Raw genomic sequence first — 13935 nt, 5'->3', positions numbered from 1 at the left:
GGTTGACAAGTGGAGTAGGTCCGCACCCAGGATCCGAACCCTCAAACCCGAGCTGTGGAAGCAGAGCACACAGAACTTTAACCACTCAGCCACGGGGCCAGCTCCCATAGTTTGTTATTCTTATACTGCAAAACCACTAGTTAAAAGTGCTATAACGTTTCTTTCTTCGTTACTCTCCTATTTCACTCTAATTTTGTAATCATTACTAGTAAAAGGAAAGTTTGCTTCTGATTTACTTTGTTCCACTTGTTTTTGTGAAGATTTCCATTTTTGTGAAAAGACTTCAAGAGACTTGACGAAACTTGACACACTGGTAACACTCAAACATCAAAAAATAAAATATATTCCAAATAAAAAGATAAAAAGACATAAATTATGTTACATTTTTATGTAAATCCTAGGAATCATATCTCATTTATTTATGTAGAATCTGAGGTAAATTAAGCATTATTATGCAGGTTATCATTTCCAGAGCTACAATTCTAAGTATTAAAAAGGAAACATGATAAACATAACAGGGAAGTTATACGGACTAAACAAAGCTGTTGCTATTAATTAATGTGACATACTAACCTCGACAGCAAAAGTCAGAAAATATTTATTAAAGTCCTTAGGACTGCATCGAAGTACATAGAGTCCAGTTTGATTACCTGCTTTCTTCAGCTTGCTGATGGCAAAATCCATTCTAAAGGTAAAGAATTTGAATGATAATGCATTGAGTACTATGCCATTATGACCAAATGTCATCTAAAAGATCAAAGTCAAATCTAAAACATTCAGAGCTTTTAGAAGTCTCCTCTACTTTATATGTTTATCAATAATCTTGCAAGGAAAAATATTAAAGTACCAAGCTATTTTGCAGTAAGTTCAAACCAACTGAAGGAGCAATTATATTGCTTTAAAAACAAATAAAAAGTATCATAAGACATAAAATCACAAAAAATAATTCATTTGAATTTTCTGCCTTCTGTACGAATTTAGCACTTAAAAAACCATACTCACTCTCATAAAATTTCATTTAACTATGCAAAACAATGTATCATAAAACACTTATGTCTCTTCTACCATAGCAATAACTAATATAAAAATTTATGTGCATTATTTTAATATTTAATGTAATACCAAAGTCTAGTAGAACACTCATGGCAAGTGGCAAAGACTACTGATTTTTAAAATTTGTTATGTTTTATTGAAGCTGCACATCTTGAAAGAAAAGTCAAAATGTAATCTACATGAAAGCAAGAATCATCTCTATTTCACTTAGCACTATATTTCTCATATATAAACCAGAACCTGGCACATATTAGGCACTCAGTAAACGTTTTATAAATAAACGAAAGAATGCTTGAATGGATGGATAATGAATGAATGAATGGTAGTTTTTAAAATACTGAATATGTAATTATATTAGAATCTTCAAATAGTGCAACTTTTTCATAACAACCATACCTACTATCCAGACATTAGGTACAGACTGAATCAAGTCTTAAATATCAGTCAGGATATGTTTTCTTCAAACCTGGTACCAATCAGAAAGCACATCCTAGCTGAGAGATAAGCAGGACTTGGACTAAACAGATGGTATGCATGATAGCTGGCTTTATCCAGTATTAAAGTAAGGGTCTACAAGTGTGTGGCTCAATATGGTAGCTAGTAGCCACATGTAGGTATTTAAATGTAAAGTTATTAAAATTAAATTAAAAATTAAGTTCCTCAGTTGCACTAACCACATTCCAGTGAGTGAATGTTATAGATATTCCCTCGTGCCTGTAGTGAACGTTTGATAAGTCTTATTTGAAGATGCTTCATATAATGCTGAATAGCCGCATGTGGCTAGTGGCTACTGTATTAAACAGCAAAGTATTTTCATCACTGCAGAAGTACTGCATAGCACTAGTCTAGAAATATGTACATCATATACATTTTGTGTTAGAAGCTTTCAGTAAAAGGAGCTGGATTATCCAAAAATAATGATGATTATCAAATTTTGCATTGGGCTCTCATGCAGTATTTCAAAATTAACGCAACATAAATTGGAAGGTTTGTGAAATTAAGACCCAAGAATTAATTAAACACACCTAGGCAACTAAATGTCAAACTTATACAAGTTAGAATTATTACAAATTGGGAAACAGATGGCAAATTATAACCTAAATAATTCTAATTATCATATGATCTGATTGCAAATAGACTTTTGTTAAAAAAAAAAAATTTCAGTCAAATTAGTATTTTTTCTAAACTCTTAAACGTATGTATAACAGTCTGTTGTGTAAAATCTTTTTTTATAAATATCTCATTTTTTTTTAAATTTAGTTTTAAAGTCTGTATTACTCACGAAATTGGGCCATGACAGTTGCTTTGTATATTTTCAAGCACCATTGGAGGTGCTACTTCTTTACAGAGGTAATGATGTGCATCTGCAGTTAATCTATAATATCCATCAATTAATGACACAAAAGACAAAGCTTCTCTCAATGAGCTAAGTTCAATTTCCTAAGTGGAGAAAAGAAAAAAATAATAGCAAGTATTATTTTAAAAGTCAACTACAGGGGCCGGCCCAGTGGTGTAGTGGTTAAGTTCAGTGTGCTCTGCTTTAGCAGCCCAGGGTTTGCGAGTTTGGACCCTGGGTGTGGACCTACACTACTCATCAAGCCATGCTGTGGCAGTGACTCACATACAAAATAGAGGATGACTAGCACAGATGTTAGCTGAGGGCTGCTCTTCAAACAAAAAAAGGAAGATGGGCAACAGATGTTAGCTCAGAGCCAATCTTCCTCACCAAAAAAAAGGTCTGCTACATATTGAAAATTTTCTTCACTCCATATTGTTAGATTAATTCTCCTAATTTTCTTTTAAATCACTCAAATGTCTTTAATGGCTCTCAATTACCCAATCTGAATTACAAATTCTTGTGTCAGATATTCAAGAGCTTCTCGAATGTGGGCTTATCATGCCTGTCCAGTTATAGTTCATTTTACATTCATAATATTTCTGCATTTTTCAACATCCCTATTAGGCAAATGTGCCAGTCATCTCTATTAGAAATCTATCTAATCTGATATAAAAGCTGGTACTAATTAGAAATAATGAGCATCTATTTTTACATATCAACTATACACTGCTAAGGTTAAAGTACTCATGCTATGCACTAAAATGTATGGAGTATAAACTAAAATCATATATAGTCATGCTATGATTGTATCATATATACATATGTGAATATATAATCAGCCTAAAATGCATCTTATTTAATGGGAAAACACCACAGCAACTTCTCCTAAAATCAGGAATAAGATAAAAAAGCCCATTATTTAATATTGTACTGTGTTGTATTGTATATAGCTAATATAATTAGGCCATAGAAAGAAAGTATAAATACAGAAATTAGAAACAAGGAAGTAAACTATTTGGAGGTTATATTTTATACTTGAGGAACCCAAAAGAAAACAGCTCAGGGCTAATCTTCCTCCAAAAAAAAAAAAGAACTTCTTTATTTTACTACAGGATGTTCACATTAGCATCAATAAACTCTTCTAGAAATATTTATTCTATAAATACCACACTTATAGAATAAATCTTTAATGTGTGTATATAGACTACGCATGTATTTGTCATATTTATAGAATAAATATTTCTTCTATAAATTCCACATTGAGGTTGATAATTATTAATTATTCTTTCATTGATCCATGAAATAGTGCTCTTTCTAAACCAGGCCCTGGAGGGCCAGTCACAGTGGCCTAGTGGTTAAGTTCGGCACACTCCACTTTGGTGGCTCAGGTTCAGTTCCCAGGTGCAGACCTACACCACTCATCTATCAGTGGCCATGCTGTGGTGGTGCCTCACAGACAAAAAGAGGAAGATTGGCAGCAGATGTTAGCTCAGGGCAAATGTTTCTCAGCAAAAAATAAACAAACTAGGCCCTGGAGCACTGTGCAAAGTGCAGACAGTAAAAACACACAAAAAAATATGATTCTTACCTTCAAGAAGCTCATAGTCTAGCAGGTAGAAGGTGCACACTACCATATTTTTATCTAAGAATAGGACAGAATGCTGACTAAAGTGAGTTACAAGTTGGTTATAATTTTGGTAATATAACTCTGAAATGGCCAGATAGGTAGGTCATACAGATACAAAATTTAAGAGCAGAATATAAAGGAATTAATTTCTTCCCTTTCAATTAAAATAAGTGAGATTTCTAGGGCTATTTAAAGAAAGGATTAATCTTCTAGAATCAATCATGTCTGACAGCTTGGGTAGGGCTGACCTGGGATTGATTTATATTTTGTTATATAAATTCCAGATAGTATTGTTCTGATTTCTCCTTTAGTCAGGCAGCATGACAGGCATTATGCACATCTCTATCAGTAAAAAAAAGTGTATAGGTGGAAATGAGTACTACAACAAGGAACTAGCACAACACAGAGTGTGGGGAAAAGTAACTAGTGCTTTGCTAATGATAAAAATGAGTGAAAAATACAGTAACGTACAAGAAACTCTGGGAAGACTGTTGGCAATGATACAAAAAGCTAGACGTAATAAAAAAGTTTACTAAACCGATGTTCATGTTTAGAGCTATATTTAATATGACAATGAAAATTTCTACAAGAAAATAACTTTGGTATTAAGATTCTGAAATACTTATTTCTGACACCTGTAAAACATAACCATTATTTACTTATGAAGCAAACTTACCAGAGTTTTACCATCTTGCTTATGGATAGTTACAATTCTGCTTTCATTTGAGCCTTCTTGGTGTGCTTGCTTAATATTGACATCAATAATATCAGGAAAATCACAATATAACTGTAAATTCTGCAATTAAGAGCATTTGAAATTAAAAACAGGTAGAATTTATGGAGCCATTTCAAAACAAGAGGATAACATTCATTTCAACTCTTTAAAATAAACAAGTATTGATAGCAATAGATAAGTATTAAATGAGATTTTCTCCCCCAATAATCTAACCCTAAGACTATACTGCATCTTGCTTTGAATTAAAATGAGAGCATTAAAGGATGCCAGGATGCTATAGTACTCTTCAATCCAATCAACATTAATAAGAACCATTGCCAGAAAATTGAAAATTTAACTACCAAAGAATGAAGATTAAAAAAATAAATAAATCTCTAATAACAATCTAAGAACAACATAGACATGAACAAACTTAAAACACATAACGCAAGCTAAAAAAACTAAATTATTTAACAGGTATATATCATCATAAAAACAAAATTAATCTTTTCCAATTAATCAAATTTTATGATTGTGTCTCCTACTATCAACAATAGCAAAAGAAAAAAAGGAGGCAAAACTACCTTAAAAATCACTTTTAATTTTCAAGCCTTTTCTGAAACTATAAGAACACCATTACTAATTATATTGTCACAAAAAATTAAATAAAAGACCATTTAAGAACAATGAGAAAAGAACTATAGATATGACCTTGATGGCTTCACACTATTAAAAATGTCCACTTCTATCAATGGGAGAAAAGAAGTGCAAGACCATGTTTCAAATGAGTAAAATTACTTTGCTTCTATTGCCATTTTACTTAAATTAACAAAGAATGAGAACGTATCATTAAGGATTACCTGTTCTGTCAGTGTCTCACTTTCTTTATGTTTCCCTCTTGACCACTGAATTCCACCGTTTCCAGTTATTATAATGGTTGCAAAAATCTCCTCACCTGAAGGACCTCTTCCAGGTTCTTTTACTTCAAATTGCTCTGTGTAGAAGGCAGACTGAAGAGTTTCCAGATTTATAAGATACTTAAGTTTCAAGTTTCTGGCAGTGGCTTTGCAATGGCTGAATTGCTCAATAAATCTGCGAAATCTGTACCTTATTCGTTTCCTTGTCAAAATATGATAGTCTTGGATCTTTGCTCGAACACATTTTGGTAAGAATGTCTTGTAGCTAGAGATAAAGAGCACACACAGAAAAGCAAAACAAATTAGGAAATAAATCTAAAACAAAATTAAGAGAAGTTACCTCCTTTCTCCATGATAGCTAAGTACTACAGCACAGTGGTCAAGTGGAGAAAGGTGACATAGCCACTACCTACACAGAATAAAACCTTAATGTTTCATCTGATGATGTGAATACATATATAAATTCTCTCTGAGGTACCATAAATGTTTAAAATAGGAGATGTTAATTTTCTTCCCCTAATTAAATGAAAACTTAGTCTAGTTAGTAATGGAGTCTAAAAATTTGTTTTCTCTGATTATCTTATATACTATCTTTTCGGCACTGTGTTACAAATATTTCCTATGATGCTGTACAGCAAAATTCATATAAATTCTGGAAATTATTACATTTTGTTGACTGCTACTGTTGTTCATTATGCAAACATACTTTTTTTGTATACATTATTGTCTTAGGCCAGCTTCAGTAATTCGTAATAATTCCTTTGTAATCCAAACAATTCCATTTGGAAATGTTCTGACTCTTTTGCATCTCCATCTCTATGAAAAATATCCTAAAGAAAGTAGATAACTTATTTTCCTCCTGCTCAAATATCTGACAAATGAAGAACATTTTACTTCTGCAGGTAAAACTGTATTAAATTTTCATGCCTTCACCTATGCTAATCCTTCTCCCCATCACCCATCTCCTATCTGATTAGCTTTTATTCATTCTACAAGTCTTAGCTCAAGCATCATCAAAGCTAGGAAACCTTTCTGGATCTCTATGACTATGTTAGATGCTCCTCCCTTTGTCTGACAGAATTCTATGCACCCCTCCATCATACCACTTATCACACTACGCTGTACTTGAGTATTTACAGCCAGTGCTGGAGAAGGCTCATGCTGAGACTTTATTAATACATTTTAAGGATTTTGAGCTGATTGTTAAACATCCATCATTAAAATTTAAGTTATGTAAATTTACAAATAAATAAACTATATTAAAAATACAGGTAATAGGGGCCGGCCCCATGGTACAGTGGTTGAGTTTGGTGCTTTGGCAGCCTGGGTTCACAGGTTCAGATCCTGGGCACAGACCTACATCACTCATCAGCCATGTTGTGGTGGCGACCCACATACAAAATAGAGGAAGACTAGCAGAGATGCTAGCTCAGGGCAAATCTTACTCAGCCAAAAAAAAAATCTATGTGTGAATATATATAGGTAATAATACTCAAAATGCATCCCTTCCAATTTTATACTTTTAATTTTATTTTAAATTTTACTACTAACTATGCTTTTGATGTCATTTATGGTTATCATATATGAGTATTGGAAAGAGTTGGCTATTGCTCATCTCTTCCCAATTCTGCATTTGATGACGTCAGGTTGATACCCTGAAATTGGCCATGGAGAGATTATTTACATGATGGATATCAGCAAAGATCATAAACAAATCACACTTTTTTTCCCCCAAGAACTGGTTGTTAAACATTTACCAGCACACCACTGCTTATTCCCTTTCCCACCCTACTCTAAACCCCTTGAGGAACGCTTAGTTTTATACTCAAATAGCCACAGCTGCTGGAGCAAGACAAGATAGATAGATTGCACTGTAACAAACTCATAATCACTAATTTCAAATGGGCTTTCATTACTACTGTCACTTTTACCATATTTCTCTGTTGAACTAATTTTCCCAAGTCCCACAACTATGTCAAACCTTCTCAAACTTCCTCAAACCTCCTACCTTTCTTCTGCCTCAAACTCACCTACATTCCTCCTCACTTGCAGCAGACTTTATCTCTTTCTCAGGGGAAAAATAAAAACAAAAAGGTTTCTCTAAGCAGAACTCACTCAGTATCCTGCTAGCAAACCTACATACATCTGCACTCATTCTCCATCCTTCTTCCCACCTATTACAATAAATAGGGTATAAACCTACTCATTAAAGCCATTTCTTTGACACGTACTTACTTATACCCTTCTCTCTTCCTCTAATATACATTCACCCTCTGGGGAATTTTTTACTCTATTTTTTCTCTTCTATCCACATGCTTTAAAAATACTAACACTCTTCCCATCTTAAATGTAAAATCTCTTTATCCCATATCTCCCTCCAGCTACATACTATCTGGCCTCTTTTTGAAAGTTTATTCAGCCAGTTCCATTTTCCTGCCTTCCATCTACTCCTCAGCTCACTCAAATCTGGCTTCTGCACCATCATTCCATAGAAACTGCTCTTGCCAAAAATCAAGAAAAACTTCCATGTTGCAATTTACATAAACAGCAATGGCTACTTGATTTAATAAAGTTTTGAAAACTTATCTGGAGACAAAAAGAAGAGTTTAAGATAACAACATAAAACAAGGCTTTCCACTTTGATGCTTATAATAAGGGACCAGATATACATCTTTTGAGAATACCATAGGAGTGTGAGGTTCTTGAATATGGTGAATCCACTTTCATGTCACGCTACCAGAAAGAGACGTTAGAAACACTAAAATTTTTCAAGAGACACAAAGTTGTTGACTCTGGAAGCATAAAACATTTCCCTGATGCTTTTCTTATATTGAGTTTTTAAAGATTCCTAAAAGTGAGGTTCTAAAAGGCTCTGAAATTCAGCCTTGCCATAGACAAGTAGTGTAAAACAAAATCTGCTTTTTATCATTACAATTGGAGTAGGCTACTGGAAACTTAGTATGGGTACAGTTGTTTAGAAAGGTCTAGTGATAGGAGGTATGTAGTTCAGTTGCTATGTAAGTGGCCTTGGCTCTGGCCTAGTGTTTGAAACTCCGCAGTCTCCTTTAAACTCTTTCCATTCTCCAGTTCTCTTCTTCCCACCCTTTAGCAAATTGAGGATTTTCAAGAGCAGATGAAGAATGAAAATGGAAAAATCTTATTTGTTTCCTTCATTTTCTGTAATCCAACACCTAAGTCAGAATGTTTAATTAGGAATTAGCATACAAAGGAATAAGTATCTAATACATAAACATACACAAAGAAATGCACAAACACATATACACAGGTGCATATGCACATAAAAGCATGGGCTCACAGACATAGACACACCTAATACAGAGGCACAGACATGCACCCTACATATATTTTTTTTAAGTCTGGGAAAGAATATGTATTTAGTTATACTAATCAAAGATTCATACCCTACTGGATATTTCCAGGAACAGGCAGTTTATTCATTCTGCCAAGAACTAACCATTCATCTGTTCTCCTGTCAATCCTGAATATTTAAACACTGAGTAGAGTTCCTTGATTATTTCTCAGAAATAAGCATTAAATAAGAATTCAAAAAAATCAGTGAGTTCAATTATATTAAGAAGGCAAGCAAGGCAGGCATGTTTTGCTTCAGAACAAGGATAAGTTATTTATCTAATATTAAAATATCATGGTACAAGAGACAAAAGAAAAATTAAATTAGACTGCGAAATTTAAACTCATGCTGCAAATGATACTTTTAAGAAAGTGAAAAAACAATCTATAGAATGGGAAAAATATTTTCAAATCATGTATATATAATTTGTATCTGGGGATTTGTATCCAGAATATGTGAAGAACTCAAAAAATACTGAATTATACACTTTAAATGGGTGAAATTTATCTCAATAAAGCTATTTTAAAATATCATGGAGTCTTATAATTAACGTTTAAAATCTATACAATTTTAAAAGTAAAATAAAGGAAAACAATGATACAGAATTTTGCAGATACATTTATATCCTGGTTAAGAGAATCAGAGAAATACAACTGCTCAACATTCACTGGGTTTAGGACACTAGACTAATAATGTAGGAAGAAGAATAAACAGATGGCATGATTCCTGACCTCAAAGGAAACATAACATACACAGAAAGATTGTGCTAAGACTTTGGACAATATCATGGTCTCCAAAGCAGAAGTGTTTCACCATAGCATAAGCCTAGAGATGGCTTCATTTTTTTAAAATTCACCTTCAGTGGCTCAAAGCTTCTCTGTTCTTCACCTGTGTTCTCTTCAATTCCTTTAATTTCTATTAACAATATCTAAGATACTCCTCCCCTGAATCTGTTCTACTATGGTCTCATACATAGCAGGTATTCAATAAATAGCTGTTGAATGAATGAATGAACAAAAGAATGAATGGCCGAGTTAATATCCTAAAGGGTGCCTGTCTGCATTTATTTTATTTTATTTTTTATTGAAGTATAATTGATATACAATATTATATTACTTTCAGGTTTACAATATAGTGATTTGATAATTTTATACATTACAAAATGATCATCAAGCTAAGTCTAATTACCATCTGTCACCATGCAACGTTATTACAATATCATTGAATATACTCTACACTGTACATGACATTCCTGTGACTTATTTATTTTTATAACTGGAAGTTTTTCTTCATGATCCCCTTATCCTATTTCACCCATTCCCTCCCTGGTGACCACTAGTTCATTCTCTGTATCTATGAGTCTGTTTTTGTTTTATTTGCTCATTTGTTTTGTTTTCCAGATTCCACATATAAGCAAAATCATATGGTATTTTTCTTTCTCTACCTGACTTATTTCACTTAGCCCAATCCCCTCTAGGTCCATGCATGTTGTTGCAAATGGCAAGATTTCATTCTTTTTGAAAGCTGAGTAATATTCCATTACACAAACACACACACACACACACACATGCATACCCCCTCCCAATCTTCTTTATCCATTCTGTCTGCATTTTAATAAAGATCAAGGCCTTAGAGGGGAAAAAAAAAAAATGTTTTGTTTTTCCTTTGGACTTTGGAATCTTCTCGATTCCTCAGTGAGCATACCCCATGGCCTACACCCTTAGGTTAAGGCCTAAGAGACATCTGAAAACAAAACAAGAATACTTAAAACCAAAGAGAGAAACACAGAAACTGATACACTGCAAATTGGGTATGTAACTGTTTTGACTGTTATGTGACAATGACTACATACATACATACTGTTACATACAAAACAGGAGTGACTGAAGCCAGTTATTGAGAGAAGGATTTCAAGGAAGAAAGAGAGTTTTGACCGGATTCATGACATCCTCAAATTTTCAATCTCAAATGTTACATGTAAAACACATATTTAGTCTTCAAAGAAAAAAAGATTCAAAGCATTCTCATAATAGTCATATAGACTTTTAAAAACAGTAGAAGCTTTATAATCATTAAAGCTGGGCTATAGAAGTAGTGTTTCAAAAACCGCTACTAGGCATGATTATCAAAATTCAAGGTGCAGAAGAAGAATTTGAAGAATGTGGAGTATGGATCACCTGTATAAGACATGTTGGATCAATTATAAGATGAAGAAGGTCTGAGGATCTAATGTTAAATGTGGTGACTATAATTGATAACACTGTATTGTATAATTGAAATTTGCTAAGAGAACAGCACTTAAATGTTCTCACCAAAAAAAAAAAAAAAAACACATATATATGCGAGGTGCTAGGTGCATTAATAAACTAGATAAGGCAATCCTTTCACAATGTATACATATAGCAAATCAACATGATATACACTTTAAATAGCTTACAATTTTATATGTCAATTATACCTTATCAAAGGTAAAATAAAAAAAAGTCTCCTGGAGCACTTGCAAAAATTCATATTTCTGGGCTTCACCTCAGATTTATTGGATCCACATTCTTGGGTTAGGGTCCAAGAATCTTCAATTTTAACAGGCACCTCAGGTGATACTAACTGAAATAAAATAAGGACCACTATTTGATAAATAGTGATTCAGAATTATTTATACAATTTGAAAATCTATCAGAAATTATGCTTCTAGGTGTTCATTACTTTGACTTACCTAGCCTTTTCAGAATAAATGAATCAAATAACAAATAAGTATTGAACATCTATGATATTTTCTGTAGTACTCCAACTCTCTCAATAATTTCTTTTAGTTATAAGATAAATAAGTACTTGGGATGTAGGTACAATATGATAACTATAAGTTAACACTGTTGTATGATAAATAAGGGAGTAGCTCCTAAGAGTTCTCATCACAAGGGAAAAATATTTTTTTTCCTTTCTCTTTTTTTGGTATCTATATGATAGATGTTAACTAAATTTACTGTGGCAATCATTTTAGAATACATGTAAGTCACATGATTATGCTGTATTCCTTAAACTTATACAGTGTTTATGTCAATTATATCTCAATAAAATTGGAAGAAAAAAACTAATTTATCCCACAAAATATGTGTTATACACAAGGAAGAAAAGTTACCCAATTTACTTTTAATTATTATAAAATAAAAATGTATGGGCGAATACAGAAAATACAAATAAATTATATAAAAACTCCAACTGTTCACATTTATGTATATGGATCTGCATAAAGAAATTACCTGATAGAGCTATAGATGGTCAGTGGGGTTTGATCCTTTTCTTTGGCTATTCTCATCATATCTAACACTGCCATCCCAAGACATTCTTCCTGTGTTTCATGAGTCACAGGTACTTTTACCCATCCATGCAAAAAGTCATGCCGCCACTAAAGGAAAAAAAATTTAGAAGGAAATATCTCATAAGTCTCACATCACATTTTAATCTACTACCGTATTTTAATCCATAACCTAATTTCCAGAACATATACAGATATATTCTGTTCATGAGGATATTCTGTGGAACTCATGCCCAAAAGACAAGAAATATACAAAAAATCAGTGAGAGCAGTGCTAAGAACATAATCAACCAAATACCCATTAAAGGTACAAAAGTGAAATAGAGTCCCAAACGCCAAAGCATATTATTTTAAACTAGCTTTCCGTAAACATCACAGTATGTAACAATTAAAATTTCATTTAATTAAAACTGTAAGAAAAGTAGTTTTTCATCTGGGTAGCTGACAACATTTGAACCAAGAAATTTCATCTGCATTCAGCCAGAAAAATAAGAAAATAGTTACAGTCACAAAATAAGAAATGAACCAAAGAAAGAACATAACTTTTTTTCCTGAATATATATGAATTAATTAAAGATTGTTCACATGGCAGCTGAGTAGCCATATTTGATGACATAAAGACAATCTTCAGAAGAAAATGAATTTAGAAGGGAAATCTCACTTTTGGCTTTTATTTGCTTAACTTTTCCAAATCTATCTTTCTACAGTACTGTCTTACATCCTTTAAAGATAGTTTAGTGGCTGAACTATTTTTGTAGTTATTTAAAAATGTCAACATATTCTTACACTCTGGTGATGTCACTGGTCAAATTTGCTTTATTCAGTCTACAATATGCATATAGTCTAATTTGGTAACAATACAATCTGAGAATAAGTTCATTACTACCTTATTTATTTTCTGGGCACAGATTTAGAGAAGCAGAAGCATTAAAAATAGAAAATTTCACGTGTTACTGTCTAGACACAATTTAGGATTCCACCATGAAGTTATTTTGCCATCCTAGATAAGAAATGCTCCCTAGGAAGACAAAATTGGAAATCACCCAGAATTTTTCTAGATCAGAAATATGAGCTATAACAGTATTAATATTAGGGTAAAGTAATTGAAAGAATAGGAGAATTTGCCTTATTAATGGGACTTAACTAGCATGACACCAAAAAACCCCAGCTTTGCAGCACAGATGAAATAATATAATCATAGAAGCAACAGAAAGCCATAAACTCATAGTATGCTATTCTCAGAAGCTTGTCTCTTTCTTTTCTTTTCTTTTCTTTTTTTTGGTGAGGAAGATTCCCCCTGAGCTGACATCTGTGCCAATCTTCCCCTACTTTGTATGTGGGATGCTGCCACAGCATGGCCAATGAGTGGTGTAGGTCTGCGCCAGGGATCTAAACCCGGGGCCACCAAAATGGAGCATGCCAAATTCAACCACCAGGCCATGGGGCTGCCCCTGTCTCTTTCTTTTCTTAATGTCTACTGAAACAAAGGAAGTTGTATAAATGTTGGTTGGTTGTCAAATGATTTTTGACAAGCGTGTCAAGACAATTCAACAGAGAAAAGACAGTCTTCAACAAATGATGCTGGAAAAATTGGATACCCA

At 33.1% G+C, this 13935-nt stretch overlaps 1 protein-coding gene across 3 annotated transcripts in view; it reads right to left on the bottom strand.

The window, feature by feature from the left end:
• JAK2 (Janus kinase 2) overlaps positions 1-13935 on the bottom strand; it is a 140172-nt gene that overhangs the window by 48659 nt on the left and 77578 nt on the right. For all 3 annotated transcript variants that reach the window (XM_046664544.1, XM_046664545.1, XM_046664547.1), the window contains 5 exons: positions 12279-12424; positions 5595-5916; positions 4696-4815; positions 2336-2493; positions 574-685 (listed from right to left, as the gene is read on the bottom strand). In XM_046664544.1, the coding sequence (XP_046520500.1) occupies positions 574-685; positions 2336-2493; positions 4696-4815; positions 5595-5916; positions 12279-12424 (858 nt within the window). The remainder of the gene's footprint in view (positions 1-573; positions 686-2335; positions 2494-4695; positions 4816-5594; positions 5917-12278; positions 12425-13935) is intronic.

Source organism: Equus quagga, chromosome 6, assembly GCF_021613505.1.
Source record: "Equus quagga isolate Etosha38 chromosome 6, UCLA_HA_Equagga_1.0, whole genome shotgun sequence".
Lineage (NCBI taxonomy): Eukaryota > Metazoa > Chordata > Mammalia > Perissodactyla > Equidae > Equus > Equus quagga.
This window is presented reverse-complemented; position numbering and strand designations above follow the sequence as displayed.